The sequence below is a fragment of the Oryzias latipes genome, chromosome 6 (assembly GCF_053564925.1).
Source record: "Oryzias latipes strain Hd-rR chromosome 6, Olatipes_Hd-rR_3.1".
Lineage (NCBI taxonomy): Eukaryota > Metazoa > Chordata > Actinopteri > Beloniformes > Adrianichthyidae > Oryzias > Oryzias latipes.
Genome location: NC_136242.1, coordinates 2,369,170 through 2,387,135, shown reverse-complemented (window position 1 = coordinate 2,387,135; position 17,966 = coordinate 2,369,170). Strand labels below are relative to the sequence as shown.

At 44.0% G+C, this 17,966-nt stretch overlaps 1 protein-coding gene, 1 long non-coding RNA gene and 1 other non-coding gene across 6 annotated transcripts in view; 2 read left to right on the top strand and 1 right to left on the bottom strand.

Moving 5' to 3' along the window:
* Window positions 1–3,322: 3,322 nt before the first annotated feature.
* On the bottom strand, window positions 3,323–6,655 carry LOC144992378 (uncharacterized). The gene is made up of 5 exons (XR_013656268.1): window positions 6,472–6,655; window positions 4,290–4,383; window positions 4,076–4,179; window positions 3,540–3,735; window positions 3,323–3,457 (listed from the first exon to the last, which is right to left on the bottom strand). It is a non-coding gene; the product is annotated as an uncharacterized LOC144992378 (long non-coding RNA).
* Window positions 6,656–6,780: 125 nt separating this feature from the next.
* Window positions 6,781–17,966, top strand: part of eif4g2b (eukaryotic translation initiation factor 4, gamma 2b) — a 21,983-nt gene continuing 10,797 nt past the window's right edge. The window contains exons 1-15 of one of the 4 annotated variants that reach the window (XM_078948211.1): window positions 6,781–6,999; window positions 8,004–8,115; window positions 9,192–9,257; window positions 9,336–9,461; window positions 12,753–12,855; window positions 12,960–13,091; window positions 13,518–13,584; window positions 13,657–13,808; window positions 13,895–14,005; window positions 14,220–14,402; window positions 14,525–14,636; window positions 14,756–14,919; window positions 15,006–15,119; window positions 16,030–16,158; window positions 16,323–16,427. In XM_078948211.1, the coding sequence (XP_078804337.1) occupies window positions 13,725–13,808; window positions 13,895–14,005; window positions 14,220–14,402; window positions 14,525–14,636; window positions 14,756–14,919; window positions 15,006–15,119; window positions 16,030–16,158; window positions 16,323–16,427 (1,002 nt within the window). In that variant the 5' untranslated portion in view covers window positions 6,781–6,999; window positions 8,004–8,115; window positions 9,192–9,257; ... (3 more) ...; window positions 13,518–13,584; window positions 13,657–13,724. Of the gene's footprint in view, window positions 7,000–7,120; window positions 7,486–8,003; window positions 8,116–9,191; window positions 9,258–9,335; window positions 9,462–12,752; window positions 12,856–12,959; window positions 13,092–13,517; window positions 13,585–13,656; window positions 13,809–13,894; window positions 14,006–14,219; window positions 14,403–14,524; window positions 14,667–14,755; window positions 14,920–15,005; window positions 15,120–16,029; window positions 16,159–16,322; window positions 16,428–17,966 lie in introns of those variants that run through there. The other 3 variants (XM_011472901.4, XM_078948210.1, XM_078948212.1) reach the window with 3 other exon arrangements.
* On the top strand, window positions 15,756–15,934 carry LOC111947595 (small nucleolar RNA SNORD97). Its single transcript, XR_002873475.1, has one exon. It is a non-coding gene; the product is annotated as a small nucleolar RNA SNORD97 (small nucleolar RNA).

Below are 17,966 nucleotides of genomic sequence, written 5' to 3'. Positions count from 1 at the left end.
TAAGGGTCCTATGGATACCACCATGACAAGCAATACGTGAAGTATGGCCCCAGACCAGGACGTCCGAGCGGAGAGAGGAGGGGACGTATAGGGTGCCGGGCGGCGCCGGAGGATGGTCAGGTTCCTCTCCCTGGGCTTGGATGACCCTGCTCTCGATGTCCCACGTCAAGTTCCCCACGATATACGTGGGGGGAATAATGGGAGAGCACTCCTGATCGCTTTCAGGACTGTACAACCGGGAAAGGGCGTCAGGTTTGATGTTCCTACTGCCCGGTCTGTAGGTGATCGAGAACCTGAACCGATCAAAAAAGAGGCACCAACGGGCCTGACGCGAGTTTAGGCGTTTGGCCGTACGTAGGTAGGCGAGGTTTTTATGATCCGTCCAAACGATGAACGGATGCTCTGCCCCCTCGAGCCAGTGACGCCACTCCTCCAGGGCGAGTTTAATGGCGAGGAGTTCCCGGTTACCGACGTCATAATTTCTCTCCGCTGCGGAGAGCTTCTTCGAAAAGAAGGCGCAAGGTTTCAGCTTTCCTGAGACCTCCTCACGTTGGGAGAGAACCGCTCCCACACCTAAATCAGATGCGTCGACCTCGACGACGAACTGCCGGAGAGGGTCAGGCTGTATAAGAATGGGAGCGGAAGTAAAGAGGCGCTTGAGCTCGGTGAAGGCGGATTGAGCTTCGGGGGTCCAGATGAAAGGTTTATTAACGGAGGTGAGCTGAGTCAAAGGGGTGGCTATGCTGCTATAGCTACGTATGAAGCGACGGTAAAAATTCGCAAAACCGAGGAACCTTTGAAGCTGTTTCCGGGAAGTTGGAGGTTCCCAACTGGTAACGGCCGTGATCTTGGCTGGATCGGGACAAATGTTTCCTGAATCTATGATAAAACCTAGAAAAGAAATGGTGGGTACGTGGAACTCGCATTTTTCGGCTTTAACATACAGTCAGTTCTCTAAAAGCCGGGAGAGAACCTGACGGACATGGTGGGTGTGTTCATCCAGATTGCGTGAATAAATGAGGATGTCGTCAAGGTACACAAAGACGAAGCGGTTCAAAAAATCACGTAGAACGTCATTAACGAGATTCTGGAAAATGGCAGGGGCGTTGGTGAGCCCGAAAGGCATTACTAAATACTCGAAATGACCGAGTGGGGTGTTAAAAGCGGTCTTCCACTCGTCCCCCTCCCTCATGCGAACCAAATAATAAGCGTTGCGGAGGTCTAACTTGGAAAAAACCCGAGCTAATTGAACAGAATTTAGAGCAGAATCAATGAGCGGAAGGGAATATTTATTCTTAACCGTAATTTGATTGAGGTTGCGGTAATCGATGCACGGCCGTAAGGTTTTGTCCTTCTTCTGGACGAAAAAGAACCCGGCACCGACCGGAGAAGATGAGGGGCGAATATGACCAGCCGAGAGAGCGTCCTGGATATATTTCTCCATGGACAATTTCTCAGGGCCTGATAAATTAAATAGTCTCCTCTTAGGCAGCGTAGCGCCTTGAACTAGTTCGATGGAACAATCGTACGGCCTGTGGGGAGCAAGAGAACAAGCCCTGGTCTTACTGAAAACAGTCCTAAGATCGTGATAGCACGGAGGTACCTTAGAAAGATCGATCTCCTCAGGATCGGGATCACAACAAGGAGAAACCGAGGGTATGGCGGAACGAAGACAATTTGCCATGCAGGTAGTGCTCCAGTTGGTAATGTGGAGATTAACCCAATCGAACTGGGGGTTATGAGCGCGAAGCCAGGGAAACCCTAGAATGATAGGAGACTGGGGGGTTTTGGTAATGTAAAACTGAATGAGTTCGTGGTGATTACCAGACGTGATGAGACGAACGGCCTTAGTACGGTGGGTTATGTGAGTGAGGACCTGACCACCCAATCCGGCCGCCCTGACAGGGATATCCAAAGGTTCTGTGGGGAGGTTAAGCTCAGAAACAAGACAGTCATCAATGAAACTGCTCAGCTCCAGAGTCAATAAGGGCTTTACCTTCAAAAACAGTAGAAAAAAAACTTAACTTGACGGGTAAATAAAGAAACGGTCTCTCGGTAGAGAGAGAAGATTGACCCGCCCGTGGCCTGCCTTCTAACGGGGGGTTCGGGAGTTTAAACGAAGCTTACACTGATGAACGAGGTGACCGGCTTGGCCACAGTAGAAACAGGCCCCCTCCTCTCTTCGCCTCTGCCGCTCCTCAGGGGTAAGCTTAGAATGGCCGATCGGCATGGGCTCTTCAGCAGAGCGTCCAGCTGAATCGTGGGAGACGACATGAACGAGTTTAGCGGCTGGAGAGGAAGAGGGAGAATTAGAATTAGTCTCTTTGTTTTGGCGGGAGTGTTCCGCCTGGCGTTCCCGTAGGCGAATGTCGGAACGTAAGGCTGCTGTCACGAGTTCCTCAAATGAGTTGGCTTCTGGCTGAGAGCATAAATGATCCTTGATAGAGTCACTGAGGGATTGATAGAACACCCCTTTAAGGGCTACATCCGGCCAGCCCGCCTCAACCGCTAGAATCCGAAAGTCAATCAGATGGTCACTCACGGATCTGTGGCGTTGTTTTAGGTTTAGCAGTCGACGGGTAGCCTCCTCCTCCTTGCGGGGTTGGTCGAAAACCAGTCGAAATTCCCCTAGAAAGCGTTCGAAAGAGGTTTGATAAATGGAATTAGCAGTCAGATAAGCCTGCGCCCATTGAAGCGCCTTGCCTCGAAGAGCGTTCACAATAAGAGTGATCTTGCTGTGGTCTGCCTGGTAATGACGGGGAGCCTGTTGAAAAATCAAATGACATTGGAGGAGGAAACCCCCGCAAGCTCCTACGTCACCCAGGAAGCACTCGGGGAGGAGCCGGATGTTTTCGTTAGCATTGCTATCCGTAGCGGGAACCAGACTAGCGGCAGCGGCCACCGTATTGCCGGCAGTAACGTTCGGGGGCCTTTGGCTATTTAGCTCCATCAGAGTCTGAGCGATACTGTCCAAACGACGAGAAAGGTCCTGCTGGGCGACCGCCATCTGATTTAAGGATTCCGCTTGTCGCCCTAGAGCGACGCCTTGGTGGGTGACGGCCAGACGGAGTCCTTCCGGGTCAGCTGGGTCTGGGTATGGGCCAGTCCGTTCTGTCATGACCGAACTCTATGGAGACCCAGATGCTGGAACCCGGAAGAAACTCAGGAGACGAGGCAGAGTCGGAAGTTTTAATCTGATGAGAGTAGAGGATGAAGAGGAGCGCCGAGGACGGCGTAGACAGCCTGTGGCGAGGGTGAGCGCCGAGGACGGCGAGCACGGCCTGGAGCGAGTGGCGGAGCCGAGGACGGCGTAGACAGCCTGTGACGAGGTGGACCGCCGAGGACGGCGAGCACAGCTTGGAGCGAGAGGTGGAGCTGAGAACGGCGTAGACAGCCTGTGACGAGGACGGCGAACAGGAACGAGGCGAGGAACCAGCGTGACCAGTGGTGAGATGACCTGAAGGCATGAGACAAGGGTAAGTACAAGGCTTAGAATTTGCTATAGCGAAGTTACTAGAACTGAGGCCAGACGTAAGCACCGGAGGGAGTATAACGGACTGGCGTAGTATGCTGGGATGGATCTCCTTAAGAATGTCTGCCAGGTGATGAGATGATGCAGGTCAGCTGGTTCCAATGAAGGAGCAGGGAGGGGAGGGGTAACAGCCGGAGGCACCGTGACAATAAATGGTGGACTTGGAGACCATGAAGAGGAGGATCATGGGGTTGCACCAGGTACTGAGGGTGAAGACATGCATAACAGTGAACATTGAAAAATCTAACCTATATTCTCCAGGCTTTCATGGGAAAACAGGATGCCAGAGATGTGCAACTTCAGGAGGAAGCTAAACAGCAAGAACATTGTCTTAAAGCTCTGCAGCACCAGTTTCAGCTTATTCAGATGAAGGTGCAGGCCCGCAACTCTTGTATTCCAGAACTCACTTCATCAGCACCTGATTCCATCAGATGTGTCTGGCTTTGACAATCAACCATCACAACCAACATCTGCTCCAGAATGTGAACCACCAGCACCTAGTCAACCTCATTTTTCTAGAGAGCCAAGGTTGAAAAAACTCACAGAAAATGATGATGTTGACCACTTCCTTGTAACTTTTGAAACAATTGCCACAGCATGTGATTGGACCAGATCTGATTGGGTTTTCCGCCTTATTCCACTGCTCACTGGTAAGGTTAGGAGTGCTTCTGTTAGTATAGATTTTGATGATTCACAGGATTATGACAAAGTAATAACTGCCATTCTGAACAAATATGACATCAACCCTGAGTCTTACTGCCAAAGGTTTCGCTCCTTAGAAGTTGGACCTGAGGAGATGCCCAAGGAGCTGTATGCCAGACTGAAAGAGCTGAACGACAAGTGGATTTAGCCTAAAGGAAAAACAACAAAAGAAATTGCTGAAATAATAATCATGGAACAATATTTAAGAATTGTGTCACCTAAGCTTCAGATTTGGATAATCCTTGTGCTATCCTATGGGGTCCAGATGACCCCACCCTTACATTGACGTGTTCTGCCTACCATGAAAAAGGTGGAAAGATTTCATGTAGTCCATGGACACCAGTGAAGATCACAAATCATTGAAGAAAAAAGGTTCAGAGCACTGTCTAGTGGGGTCTAGATGACCCAACTCCTAATGTCAAAGTGCCTAGGATAACACGAGGGATAAAAGAGCATGGTCCTAACTTGGCAGATAGTTTATTTCTAAACTTGGATAAAGCCATTGTAGCATGTTTTATTTTGCACTTGACTGTAAATTTGATGGTCAACATTGAATTGTTTTGGCTCGGTTTATATAAATTTGATGATGACTCAGCAGGAATGTTTTCCATAGCTTTTATTTTCTCTAAGCTTGAACTTGAAATGAAAAATCTGTGAATTTAAACATAATAGATTGTAAAAATAATAATAATAATTTTTAAAAAATGGACCAAACTTTGTATGGAATTAATTTGAAAATTAGATATATTACTATAGATTAGTTAATATGGGCTGATTTTCCAATAAGTTGCTAAAACAGGCCAAAAGGGAATATTTGCATTCAAACCTCAGTTAGTGTTTTTCTTAAATAGTAAATAATCACAATATTTGCACCAGTCGCCTGCTGTTCTGTCCGTCACCTAATGGCGTCTCGGAGGAAATTCATGGCTAGCATTACTTCCACCTCGGCGCAAAGTTATTTAGTGGCGACCTAGGGGTTAGCCCCGCCTATAGCCACTAAGACTCATAGGAAGTGTGAAATATTTTGTGTTGAACTCTTCACCATCACTGAGAGAGCTATGAAGAGAAGTGATGTTTATGCTCTTACGCTGTTTGTGTGTGTTCATAATAAATGGGTTTTAATGCCGGAAATTAGAAGGAGCATCTATTTCTCTGTCTACTTTGTCTCTGAGACTGTTTGAGGGCGTGTGGAGCATGGGGGGGCAAGGAGAGTCAACGCAGCTAGTTCATTAGCAGGTCGGCTCTCGTTTCCCCGCTACGAGTGACAAAGCAGCTGGGTCGTTACGATGCATATGTGAGGAAAAAAATGTAAAAACGTACCGAAACAGTGCAGAAGTGAACTGAACTGAAACGGCTGTACCAAAACGGTTCCGTTCAACTACTTGTGTCGTTACACCTCTAGTAAACAGTAACGGTATCCGATATGTAATAATATTTTATTATTAGAATACATTATCACCAGTAAATATTGCTACACTGGTCAAGTAAAGAAAATCAATAGCTTATTGATTGTAATTAAAACATTTCAATAATCGTTATTGCACATTATGTAAAACTCATTGGTTATAATTAAAAGAGCTCTGATTATTTAATCTTGTAAGTAATTAAATAATTACTTTTGTAAGTAAAATAGATCTTCCTCAGGGAAATTTTCACTTTGCTCCTCAAATGGTCTCTCTGTAACTAGGAAAAGTTGATTTTATGAACCAGATGCTTAATGTTATATCAAAAATTCATACTACTGAAAATTTTGCTTTTTTTGTGTGTCTTTTATAGAAAGCTAGAACTTTTTCTAACAGATATCCAGCGTAAATCTGTATACCATAGACTACAACTCTCCTTTTCTAAGAGGCACAGCACCACAGAGACAGACCTAGACCACCATTCAGTTAGAGTACATTTGCTGCCCTTTCTGATAAACACTGGATTGTTGACATTTAGATTTTGTCACATAACATTTAATTATTTCATTTTTTATTACTCAGTGCTAAAGCAACTTAAAATAATCTGAAATGAATTAGAACAGAAAAAGCCCCTCGGATGACAATGACAATGCTGCTCTGGATTCCTTTGCAGTCAAATGGAGAGCCGAATCGTCTGACTGCGGTGCATTTAAATCAAAATAGGTAAAAAAGCTCTGGTTTGATTAAGTTTTCCTTAGTTACATCACTGCTCCATCCAACAGTTTTGTTGGAATTTTCATTGATTTGGCTATAGAATAATCTTACTTGACTCACATGATGAAGTGGGCCTATATGCCATACTGTCCTCTTTCGAAAACTTATAAGCCCAACCAGCTGGTGGTACAGAGAAAGAGAACCATGGGTGTCTCTTCAGTTATCACTTAACTCAGTTAAACTTCTATTGTTTTGCACGACATCGATAAGTCAAAGTAAATGTCAATAAAGCGAGGTAGGCGGTGATAATAATGTCGACATAGCTCAAAGGAATTTGTTTTTGGTACCGCCTCCTTAACAAAGGTTTACTGTGATTGGTCAAAAAGGACATGGCAACTAAATAGATGGCCAATAGACAGAGGGGATTGCAATGCCCTCCCCCCCAAAAGCCAGCTACCAGACTCTTTGCTAGCCAGTTAAAACTGTCGATCAGACTGCAAGTACAGTGTTGCAAAGTGTATTTACACGGCTGGTTTTCTGTTTGAAGAGCTCTTGACAACAACTGCAAAACCCAATATTCCTTCATTGATATTTTTTTCTCCTTTTGTTGTCACAGAGCAAATCAAAACTGAAGTTGCTTTAGTGAAGGTAAGACGCATTTCTCCGTCACAAAAAAACAAAAACGTACCGGTACCAAGATGGCTTCTGTCTGTGTTACTACTAGCATTCGTACAAGCAGTTCTCCAGCATCAGCTAACCACAGCTCATTAGCAGAGGAGCAGCTGCCGCTGTTTCCACATATTCTTTACAGACAACATCACGTTCTGGTTGAACGCGGCAGTACTGACTGACGTACTACTTTTTGTTGTTAAATGTTGGACTTTGAGGATTCCGTGTGTTTCTTTAATATTCATTCTCAAATAACATGAAGGTTCTATGCCGGTTTTTCCGCTGACAACGGAGCGATGCTCGTGGTATAGTCGACCTGAAACGTTGGTTGCAAAAACAGCGTCCTGCCTCGGTCTCGAGCACCACGAAGTCACGTAAACGTGCGGTTTGCTGGAAGGCCTTGTTGACGAACCAGCATTATCTTTTAAATCAAGATTTAAGGATCTTACGAACAGACTGTTTTTGGTTTGTGTTCTTAACTGTCTTCATAAAATGACGTGGTTTACGAATGCTTTTGTGTGTATGTGTGTGTTTACACTGCAAGTATTTCTTGTTGCATCGTGACGTTAGCAAACGGGTGAGCTAGCTAAACGTTAGCCGGTTATGTTAGCCACCAACTGTCGCACCTTCGATTTATTATAATTAATTGCACATCATACAGCACAATTTTAAAAATATTTGCCATCAGATGATATCACACCGACCGAAGAGTTAAAAATGTAAATTGCGGGTCGTTTTGACCAGACGTGTCAGCGTCAGAGTTTTGTATGAGAACAGTTTGTCATTTATTCGTTTACTCGATGATCACAGGCCCTTTTACAAAGTCGGGTCAATCTGCGTAATTAGCTCAGATGATTTCTTAACGGTGGTTAAAAGCATCTCTGTAAACTCGTTTGACCTGAATCATTTGGCCTATTATGTCGTCGGTGATCGTTTTCCACGCCCCTCACAAGATGCTAATTCCATGATTTCCTTCTCTTCAGCCCCGTTCCCCTCCCCATCCCCTTCTATTATTCTTATTCTTTCGAGGATTCTTCATTGTCAAGCCGCCAAAGTGGAGAGTGCGATTGCAGAAGGGGGTGCTTCTCGTTTCAGGTACGGTTTCTGCGAAGCCTCTGCGCAGAAACGTCTGTGTGAGATTTGGGGTCAGCCCTCTGGCATTTGGGGACGGGACTTCCGGTTTGCAGAGAAAGGCAGGATGTGGGACTCAAAATGGCTGTCGGGTCTGTCTGTGTAGACCTCCTCTAACGAGCGAGGGTTAAATGTGAACAATCAAAATCCTAGTCTTTTGATGGCATCGTTTCATTTTCAAGCATTCAGTATATAAATCAAATGAATTTTATTATTTTAGCTCAGAAGGTTTTGCCAAATAAATTTACTTGTCATGACAAGTGTTTTCACAGCCAAAAAATAATGTGATATTGATTCAAATAAAATTTGAATTCTATTCATTGTTTTGGCGGCATTACCCAGCTGTGGAGTGAACAGTAGACCTGCCCAGTAAATCTCCAATTTATCGTTATCATCGTATAAAGAAAGCTGTGCTATACGGCCCTGCAACGCCTGTCCAGAGTGTCCCCTGCCTTCGCCCACTAAAAGTGTGGATTTGGGCTCTATCTTTTACCATAGTGGAAACAGGAGCATAATCCAGTTTCATGAAAGGCATCTTAGCTTTAGTTTTCGAAAGGTGAGTCACATTAATCACAATGAAAGCTGGACTGAGCCTGGCACCATAAAACAGTCCATGCTTCTCTAAAGCAAAGCTTTAGTTCACCTATTTCTTTCTTTATTTATCTGAATGTTACATCCAGTGAGAGCAGTTTACTGTGATAACATACTTTTAAAAACTCAGTCCTCCTCTTTGAAGAATTTATAAAATAAGCTAATAAATGGTTATGATATGAAAACCTGAATGTTTTCTTACTCCTGTTACTTCCATCGTTATTTAAATGTTTATGCAATTCCCTCTGTAGGTCCACTAAATATCTTTATTTTAATTGTGTTGTTTATTCGTGTAGTTTTAGCTTTCCACAGTTTTAGGCAGTATTCAAATAGAGTAGGGGGTTTTGAAAGTTGTCAGCTTGCTATTGTAGATGTTTGAACTGCAGACTTTAGTTTCTGTGACATTTCAGCTCAGACTCCTTCTGCTTCCCTCGCTCTTTCTCTTCCAGTGCTTCTTCGGGGGGAGGAGGTGGTAGGGGTGCACCTCAGCACTATCCCAAGACTGTCGCCAACAGGTTCATTCCCTTTTCACTGTTTCTCTGACAAGGTCATCCACAGTGGGCCTCACCGTCTTGCTTTTTGTTGGTTCATAGCGAGTTCCTGGGGAAAACCCCAGGGCAAAGCGCTCAGAGATGGGTTCCTTCACGAAGCACTAGACGAGATGCCAACTCCAGCAACGAAAAAGAGAGACACGATGCAATCTTCAGGAAAGTGAGGGGGTAAGGGGCACACCCGCAGATCCAGATGTTTGGGCTTCTTTTGGTAGTTGCAGCTTCCAATACTCTAATATTTAACGGTGGTGCAACTATGTCGCATGAATTAGTAGGGCTGGAATGAGTATCTGAATATTTGGGATCTTGAAAGGAGAAAAAAAATGCATGAATGTTTGTGACGCTCAAGATGGCATCTTTGCAAAAATACCCATCAGAAAATGTAATTAGCACTGTAGAATTACAGAATGATGTTTTAAATATATAAGCTAAACACACCAAATACACTACAGTCCTTGGAAGTAAATACATCTTTAAAGTAAAGTGTTGGTGAAGGTTCTCATTTTCAACTGTTTTCTGTAGATAAAATGGAGACTCAAGTTCAGTTACTGGCACAAATTCTAAAAAGCAGATTTCAGGACATCAACCTACAACTGGCCTCCGCAGCGTTTCTACGTTTGTCCCACGAAAACAAACATCCGAACTTTTGCATAGATGAATGCAGGGCTAGGCGATAAGACGATAATTAAATCTATCGCCATGTAACCTTTTCCCTACAGAAAGCTGAGTCTATGGCGATAGACTTACTTGGAAGGGTCCAAAATTAACAGTCTAGCTGCGAGCATTTTCTCCTATTTGGGGAGTCAAAGTTAGAGGGTCAGTCACCACATGGCGGATAAACATTAGTGTAAACTCATGTTAATTTTCTCTGGTGAATTTCTTTGGTCATCTCCTCCTCTACATCTGCACCCAAGACAAACAAACGCACGCCAGACACGCTCCACCCTCGCGGTCACCTCCCCTGTTTTTAGAGCTGGTTTAAGCTGGTGAAACAGCGGAGCATGCTGTGATTTTTAACAATATCCAGTCAGAACTGGAGGGTGAAGCTGCTTCCCTCACAGCTACAACAGAAAGACGAAGAAAAAGATTTGGAGACGGTGCTGTGGTTAGACGCTAATGCTAATGATGCTATGCTAACGAGCTGTTCCGTCTGTCAACTCAGTGTAAACATGGACAGATTTAAAGACGGACAGTATTTAAGACGTGGGGGCTAAATACAACAAAATTAATTCATAAGACATTCATAAAATCTGTATTTCATCAATAGAATAACAGAATTGAATCCACTGTGTTTTAGCAGTGTCTTTGTAGCATCACAGAGCCGGTGTTCCACCAAAAACTGCCTCCTGTTAGATGTCGGCTGAATCCTGCTGCTTTAACGTTATTATAAACTAATAATAATCCAAAACATTAAACGGTTTTTAGGCATTTTTTTGAGGCTGAATTAGGAAACGTATATCAAACCTGTTTTTGTTTTCTCAGCATGATTGAATTTGAGTTTATAGTTGCACATAAAGACATGTTAATAGTAGTGTGTTTATTAGCAAGAGTCCAATGACACGATATGTATCCCGATAATCAGATAAGAATATGACTTGGAAAAAACTCTTCCTGAATATTAATACGGCTTTCATTGCAATAAAATTTTACAATTCCGTGTATTTAATGCTCACAATGTTAAGCACTGCCACTGTATCTCATATATAAGTTGCTTTTACCCAAGCAAGTTCTTAGTGCTTTTATTTTGGTAACTTAAAATATATTTGTTCTTAAAGGGAACAGTAGTCAACATTGTCTGATTTCCACAAATATTTTTTCAGTATAAGAAAAAAAATGAATGAATGTGTCTTAACCAATAAGGTTCTGAAAGTATGATTAAGGAAATAAAGTGCTGTTTATTTTCAACATTCATAAATCTAGTTTCTCCAGTACTTTTTAAACGGTGCTTCAAAAATAAAAGAAAAAAAACAAAGCAATAATTCTTTCCAGAAAGAATAAAGTGTGATGATGAGGCATCATGACAGGATGGAGGAGACGCTTTAATGAGGCTAAGATGTCAGAGTTTCCGTTTGATGCCATTCTAAGTCAAATTTAAGTAGTTCATGTCTCATAAACACAAAACGAGCTGCTTCTGGCTTGGGTTTTGTGGACTAGGAGCTGAAATATATTTCGTTCTTTTAAAAAGTTTAAAATCTTTGTTTGTTATGTTTTGTTGATTCTGATCTCCTGTTATAGATAAAGGTATAGATGGTGGTGACTAAATACACAGACTGGCACATAGCAGCCATTTAAATAGAATATATTGAAGTGTAATTACAATGGTTTCATCTGAATTGTTGATCTTGATTTGTGAATTAAGTCTCCACCCAAGTAAGAATCCACAGCCCTATTAAATGTCATAAGTAAGGAACCCCAAATGCTGGTTGATGGGACTCACGGCTGTTCATGTTTCAGCCTCCTGATTCAAAACACTTTGCACAGCAGGGACAGTATAAAGGAGGCAGTGCTGTTGGTTCTGGCCAGTCTGACTCTAACACGGCTTTAAAATTGTAAAAAGATGCTGTCATTTAGATTGTCTGTACTAAAAGACATTTACTTGAAGTGTGGTGTTATTGTAGGGTAAAGCTGAAGTACAGAAAGCTGAATGTGTTAAGGCCCGTCCACACCGGGACGAATTTCGCGCTCGATTTTCGCCGACGTGACTAAACAAAGGGCACCAATGAGAGTGTGCACACCGACATGAAAAAACGCCACGCGTAAAAAAAAAAAAAAAAAAAAAAACGCCTCGGGTTCGTTTTTTTTTTTCGACGCGTTGCGTCGAAATCTATTCGACCAATGAGAATGGCGCTTTTGCACACGTGTCTGGAGCTTCTGAAGTTACAGTAAAACACAACTTGGGGGCGCTCAAACACAAAACTGCCTTGCTGAGCACACATACCAGCGAAGAAGATAGACGCCGAGTTGCATCTACACAGCCGCGAAGCAATAATGACGGACATTCTAAAATATCCCCGTACGAAGTACCAGTTGGAGCTACTGATGCTTGAAATATTCATGTTTTCTTTGTATTATTCTGACAAGCGCGTAAATACTTGCTCTCTTCTTCTGAGTGAAAAGCGACTTTAAGAAGCGTAAAGTTGCGCAGCGCCACCTTGTGTACAGGAGTATTTCTGTTTTACATTACGCGCCATCTAATGTCAGGGAATGAAATTGCATGTTCACTCGGCTCATCGTCAGCGAAAATCGCCTGGGTGTGAACACAAAAAACGTGGCGAAAAACGCCTGGCGAATATTCGTCCCGGTGTGTACGGGCCTTTACACCAGAGAAGTTTCAAATCTATTGCAGATGTTTGTGTCAGAGGATGGAAAACAATAATAGTCCTACTCTTTGAAAAGCTGCTTTTACATGTAGCTCGATGGATTCATGGCGTCTTCTGAAAAGATCTTTGTTGTTTTTAGCATACTCAACAAACTCACGCCTGAGAAGTTTGACAAGCTATGCCTTGAGCTCCTGAATGTGGGCGTAGATTCAAAACTCGTCCTTAAAGGAGTCATCTTGCTGGTGCGTTCATGTTTTTATTCTCTACAGCTTTGCTTGCCTCAAAATGCATCAGTGCTCAGTGTGAGTGTGTAACTTTGACCTGTCTTTCTGTGTTTGTGCGGCAGATTGTAGACAAAGCCCTAGAAGAGCCCAAGTATAGCTCGCTCTATGCTCAGCTATGTCTGCGCTTGGCAGAGGACGCACCAAACTTTGACGGCCCTTCAACTGAGATCCAAACATCCCAAAAGCAGAGCACAGTACGGTTTCCTCTTTTTCCTACTCTTGATTGTGAAGTTTGTTTTATTGTGAAACGTGGACACAAATCTGCACGGCAACGCTCTGTAGAGAGAGTTCTAATGGCTTTAGCTCCAGCGTTGACATTCTTTCCACGGCTGTAACTCTTCAACCGTTTATGCGGTAACCGTGACTCCAGTGGATTTTGAAGCAGAGAAAAGCAACACTGTGATGTGTCGAGTGTTGCACATCAGTGCAAAGCCGATGTGAAGAGTCGCTTTTCTCCGCGTGAGAATCCACCGACATCTTCAGTGTTAAAGCGCTTTTCTATAACATACTGTAAGCCGGTCAGGATTTCCTGGGGTGTTTGTGGCCACTGGAGGGGGGTGTTAGAACAGGACATTGTTCTCAAGTGTTTGCATTCTGATGAAACCTTCTTGCTATTGCAGACCTTCAGGAGACTGCTGATTTCCAAGCTTCAAGATGAATTTGAAAACCGCGCCAGAAATGTTGAAAGTGAGTTCTGCTTTGACTTGTGAGCTGCTTCCTGTGAATGAAAGCTGACTGATCCCATGTTCCTCTTTTCAGTCTATGACAAACATGACAACCCTCTTACTTCTGAGGAGGAGGAGCAGCATGCCATCGCCAAGATCAAAATGCTTGGCAACATTAAATTCATCGGGGAACTTGGCAAACTGGACCTCATTCATGAATCTATCCTTCATAAGTGCATCAAAACAGTATGTTGGCTTGTGTTTGAATTAGAAAACGTTGATGAAGAAAGTTACCAAATGTAAATAGTGACCTCCCACCTTGATTTTTGAAGCTTTTGGAAAAGAAGAAGAGGGTCCAGCTTAAGGATATGGGGGAGGATCTGGAATGCCTCTGTCAGATAATGAGAACAGTGGGGCCGAGACTCGACCATGAGAAAGCAAAGGTAGGGGAGACAATTGCACGTCTGTCAGTTGAATACTGATAATAAATGACAAAATCACTAAAATGTCTATTGGCCTCTTTAGTTTTCTAACAATATTCTGCCTCCAAGTCATGCATGTTAACTAGAGATCCCACAACCCAACCGTAGATAGGAAAGTGAATTGTTGCATCCCTGATGTAATCTGTTCTCACTGGAGTCTTCCTTCTGCCTCCAGTCTTTAATGGATCAGTACTTTGGCCGTATGCGATCCTTAATGAACAACAAGGAGTTGCCTGCTAGGATCCGCTTCCTGCTGCAAGACACGGTGGAACTGCGTGAAAACAACTGGGTCCCTCGTAAGGCTTTCATTGACAACGGACCAAAGACGATCAACCAGATCCGTCAGGATGCAGTGAAGGTGAGCTCCAGGCTTACCCTCATTCTGTTGGGGTACATATTTAATGCAAATGTTTAAAATAAGGTTCATGGTCTTGAGTTTTGGTTTCATTGGCTCAAATTGCCTTTGTTTTTATATTTTAGGACTTGGGCGTTTTCATACCGGCACCCATGTCTCAGGGGATGAGGATGGACTTCTTCCTGGAAAGCCCCTTCTTGCCGAACAGAATGAAACTGGACAGGGAATCCCTTGGAGGTTTGGCTGATATGTTTGGACAGATGCCAGGTCTGCCTTGTGTTTTGATATTTGAGGTGTCTGTCTGCAGCTCTGGGGACTTTGACAAAGGTTTTCTTCCGTTATTTTGCCCCTTCCAGGTAGTGGGATTGGAACTGGTCCAGGGGTCATTCAGGACAGGTTTTCGCCCACCATGGGGCGCCATCGCACCAACCCGCTATTCAACGGCCACAGCAGCCACATCGCCCCTCCTCCGCAGTCACAGTTTGATATGGGGCCTAAGTCCTTTGTCAAGTCCAGTCAGGTAGAGCAGCCCACATAAACCGTGTTATTTTTTCAGCAGCAGTATCGCATCATCTGTTGTTTCAATGGCTCTTCACTTCTTGACAGGTGCAGAACCAGCATTTTCTTAGCCAGAACCAGAACCACACGACCCAGCAGCAGGTGCAGTCCAAGGACATGCCTCCACGCTTCAGCAAGAAAGGACAGCTAAATGCCGATGAGGTGAAAAAAGTACTTTTACCCATCAACTGTACACGAGATCTGAACTGAGTGACTCCTCCCCCCTGTCGTTCCAAACAGGAAGTACCTGCGGTTTCAAAGAATCCACGATTCTATAGACTTCTATAGAGAAAAAAACGGCTCTTACTCATTCAGTCAGAAGAACCATTCTCGCTCTGATACCTTTTTTAAACGTCTTTGACGATATTTTTCTTTCTTGTGAGTTATTTACGTTATAAACTGACCAATCAGATGCCTCATTCAAAGTATGTGGTCTCACGTTGCACGTTCGAAACCTTTGATTGACAGTCCGTGTAATCTGCCTTCAAGTGGTAGGGGTGTGGCCTTCCAACAAGCTCACTCCTGATTGGTGAGGGTGGTTTCCATAGAAACAATGACTCACACTGGTCTGGACCAATCACTCCTTACTATTTGTGGTTCCAACATGGTGATGTCCGTATCAGGAGAAATGGTGTCTGAATCGACTTCATTTGGTTTTGGGTGACGTCACACTGACTCGGTCCAGGTCTCGTATACAGTCCGTGGTTTTCCTGATCCACGTGGTGTGCACTGCATATGCACTACCTATTGATTTTCAGGAAATTATATTTATATTTAAAAAAGGCTGCCAAGCCTTTAATGCCCAGTGATTATAAAAAGACGCGTTATTCTGAGGAGCAAAACCTGCTGTCTGTCTCCCATCCTCCTGTTCTTCATTTACTCGTCTTTCTCTCCTACCCCTTTTCTTGTTAATCCTTATTCTTCTCTCTGCCTCTGGCAGCAGGTCCGCTGACTGCGATTATGAGATATGAGGGCATTACAGTTAAGAAAACAGCCAGGATTAGAGTTTTGGTCCTTTTCATGAGACATTAATGCTGGTTGACTGTTCTTTGTGCTGACTTGTGGTCCTCAGATCAGCCTCAGGCCTGCACAGTCATTCCTGCTTAACAAGAACCAGGTGCCCAAGCTCCAACCCCAAATCCCGACAATGATGCCTCCCAGCGCTCAGCCGCCTCGCACTCAAACCCCCCCCCTCGGACAGGTAAGAGACCGTTTAACCCTTCAGCGCCGGAGCTGTTGTCTGCAGACAGGAAATGACACAAACAAATTCTCATGGATTCTGAAAGCTGAGAGAAGTATCTGCGTCCGTCTGGAAACTCTGGGGTCTGTCGAATGCAGCTTTATGTTTTTGACCTTTGCCCTCAGCCTCCCCAGCTTGGCCTGAAGACCAACCCTCCACCCATTCAAGAGAAACCTCCGAAGACCAACAAGAAACCGCCTCCTGCCAAGGAGGAACTCCTGAAAATGACGGTGGGCATTCAAATAAGTCCAGCAACTCCCTGAAGAAGATGTTGCATTTTTTAGGAATAAATGGGTGGTTTGCACTTTTTTCTTTTCTTACATTCGATGGAGAATTGCTCAGGGATTTCTAGTTTAGACTCTCAATAGCAGAACAGTGTTGTTTACATCAGCGGTCCCCAACCTTTTTGTCACCGCAGACCGGTACAACGCAAGACACGTTTACCGCGGACCGGAGGTGGGGGGGGCGCAGCGCAAGGCACGTGTACCTTTTTTAGCATGTGCAGGTTCCTCTTCTGTCCCTTCATTGGACAGTTTCCCCTTGTCAAAGCAACTTTCTGAGGAAGTTTGTTTTTTGCTCATTTTGGTTGTTTGGGTTTAATTTTAGCGGGGTTCTATCACGTGATGTTTGGTGTCGCGACTTTGACGTGCGTTAAGTGTGACGGATGTAACGGAGAGAATCCGGTCACTTTTCAAAATAAAACAGTTTTTTTTTCGGAAAAAACAATAAAATGGAAATTATTTTTTCCTTCTGTGCGTCCTGGTGCCAAAATTTACCGTGGCCCGGTGCCAAGTGTCAGGCGGCCCGGTACCGGTCTGCGGCCCGGTGGTTGGGGACCACTGGTCTAGATGAAAATAGCTGAGTCTTTAGAGTTTACTAGACTTTTTCAGAAGCCACAATGACTGTAATCTGGCTCCAGGACATTAGGTTGGCAGAACTTGTAAACTTGTGTTAAGGACAGTGTGTTATTGTAGTGTTCAGTCATGTAAACAAATGTAGCTAGACTACAACAACCAATAGAAATTTAACATGTGACGTATGTGGTTTTCGTTTTTGATACATTTTTAAAAACTACATAATCAAGGAACTCCAAACAGGCTGGACTCTAACCTCATCTACTTATTAAAACTATAAGATGAGCTGCTATCAAAAGATGAAAAACCACAGTGTCCGTGTCACAGACATGATCCGTTCATGCCCAGCAGGTACGTCACATACAGTTGCAAAACTGGAGCCAAACTGGCTACAACTTGAAGCGTCAATCAAATGTATGCGCTGGCAAGTCGCACGACTCCACAGTTTCTTAGAGAGGAGGGGGTAATGGGGAAAGCCAAGAGCATACTCACCTTTCCTTCATTACTAATCCCAATGTGTTTTTTACACGTAATATGTTGAACATTGCCCTGTAGTGATCAACCTCTCTCCCTTCCACACTCATGGTCCAACAAAAAGAAACAAACATAACAGGAAGAATAAACTAAGGTGGAACAACAAAACTGCCATATGAAAAGAAACGTGGGCAAACAGAAACACTCATGCTGAGCCCTAATAAGATCAGGAAACTGCGTCCCACAATCCCTTGCTGCTAACAGACATAAAATGCACATGACCGCCACTAGCCCCGCCTTCACCCCCTAAGGCTCATGGGAAGTGGGAGTTATTGGGTAAAACCTTGAGTAAGAGTGTTGTGAACTGAAGTCAGCTCCATGCTGTTTGTGCTGATCATGAACGCTGGAACAAATGGACTTGGGACAGAGAAGTAGGATTTG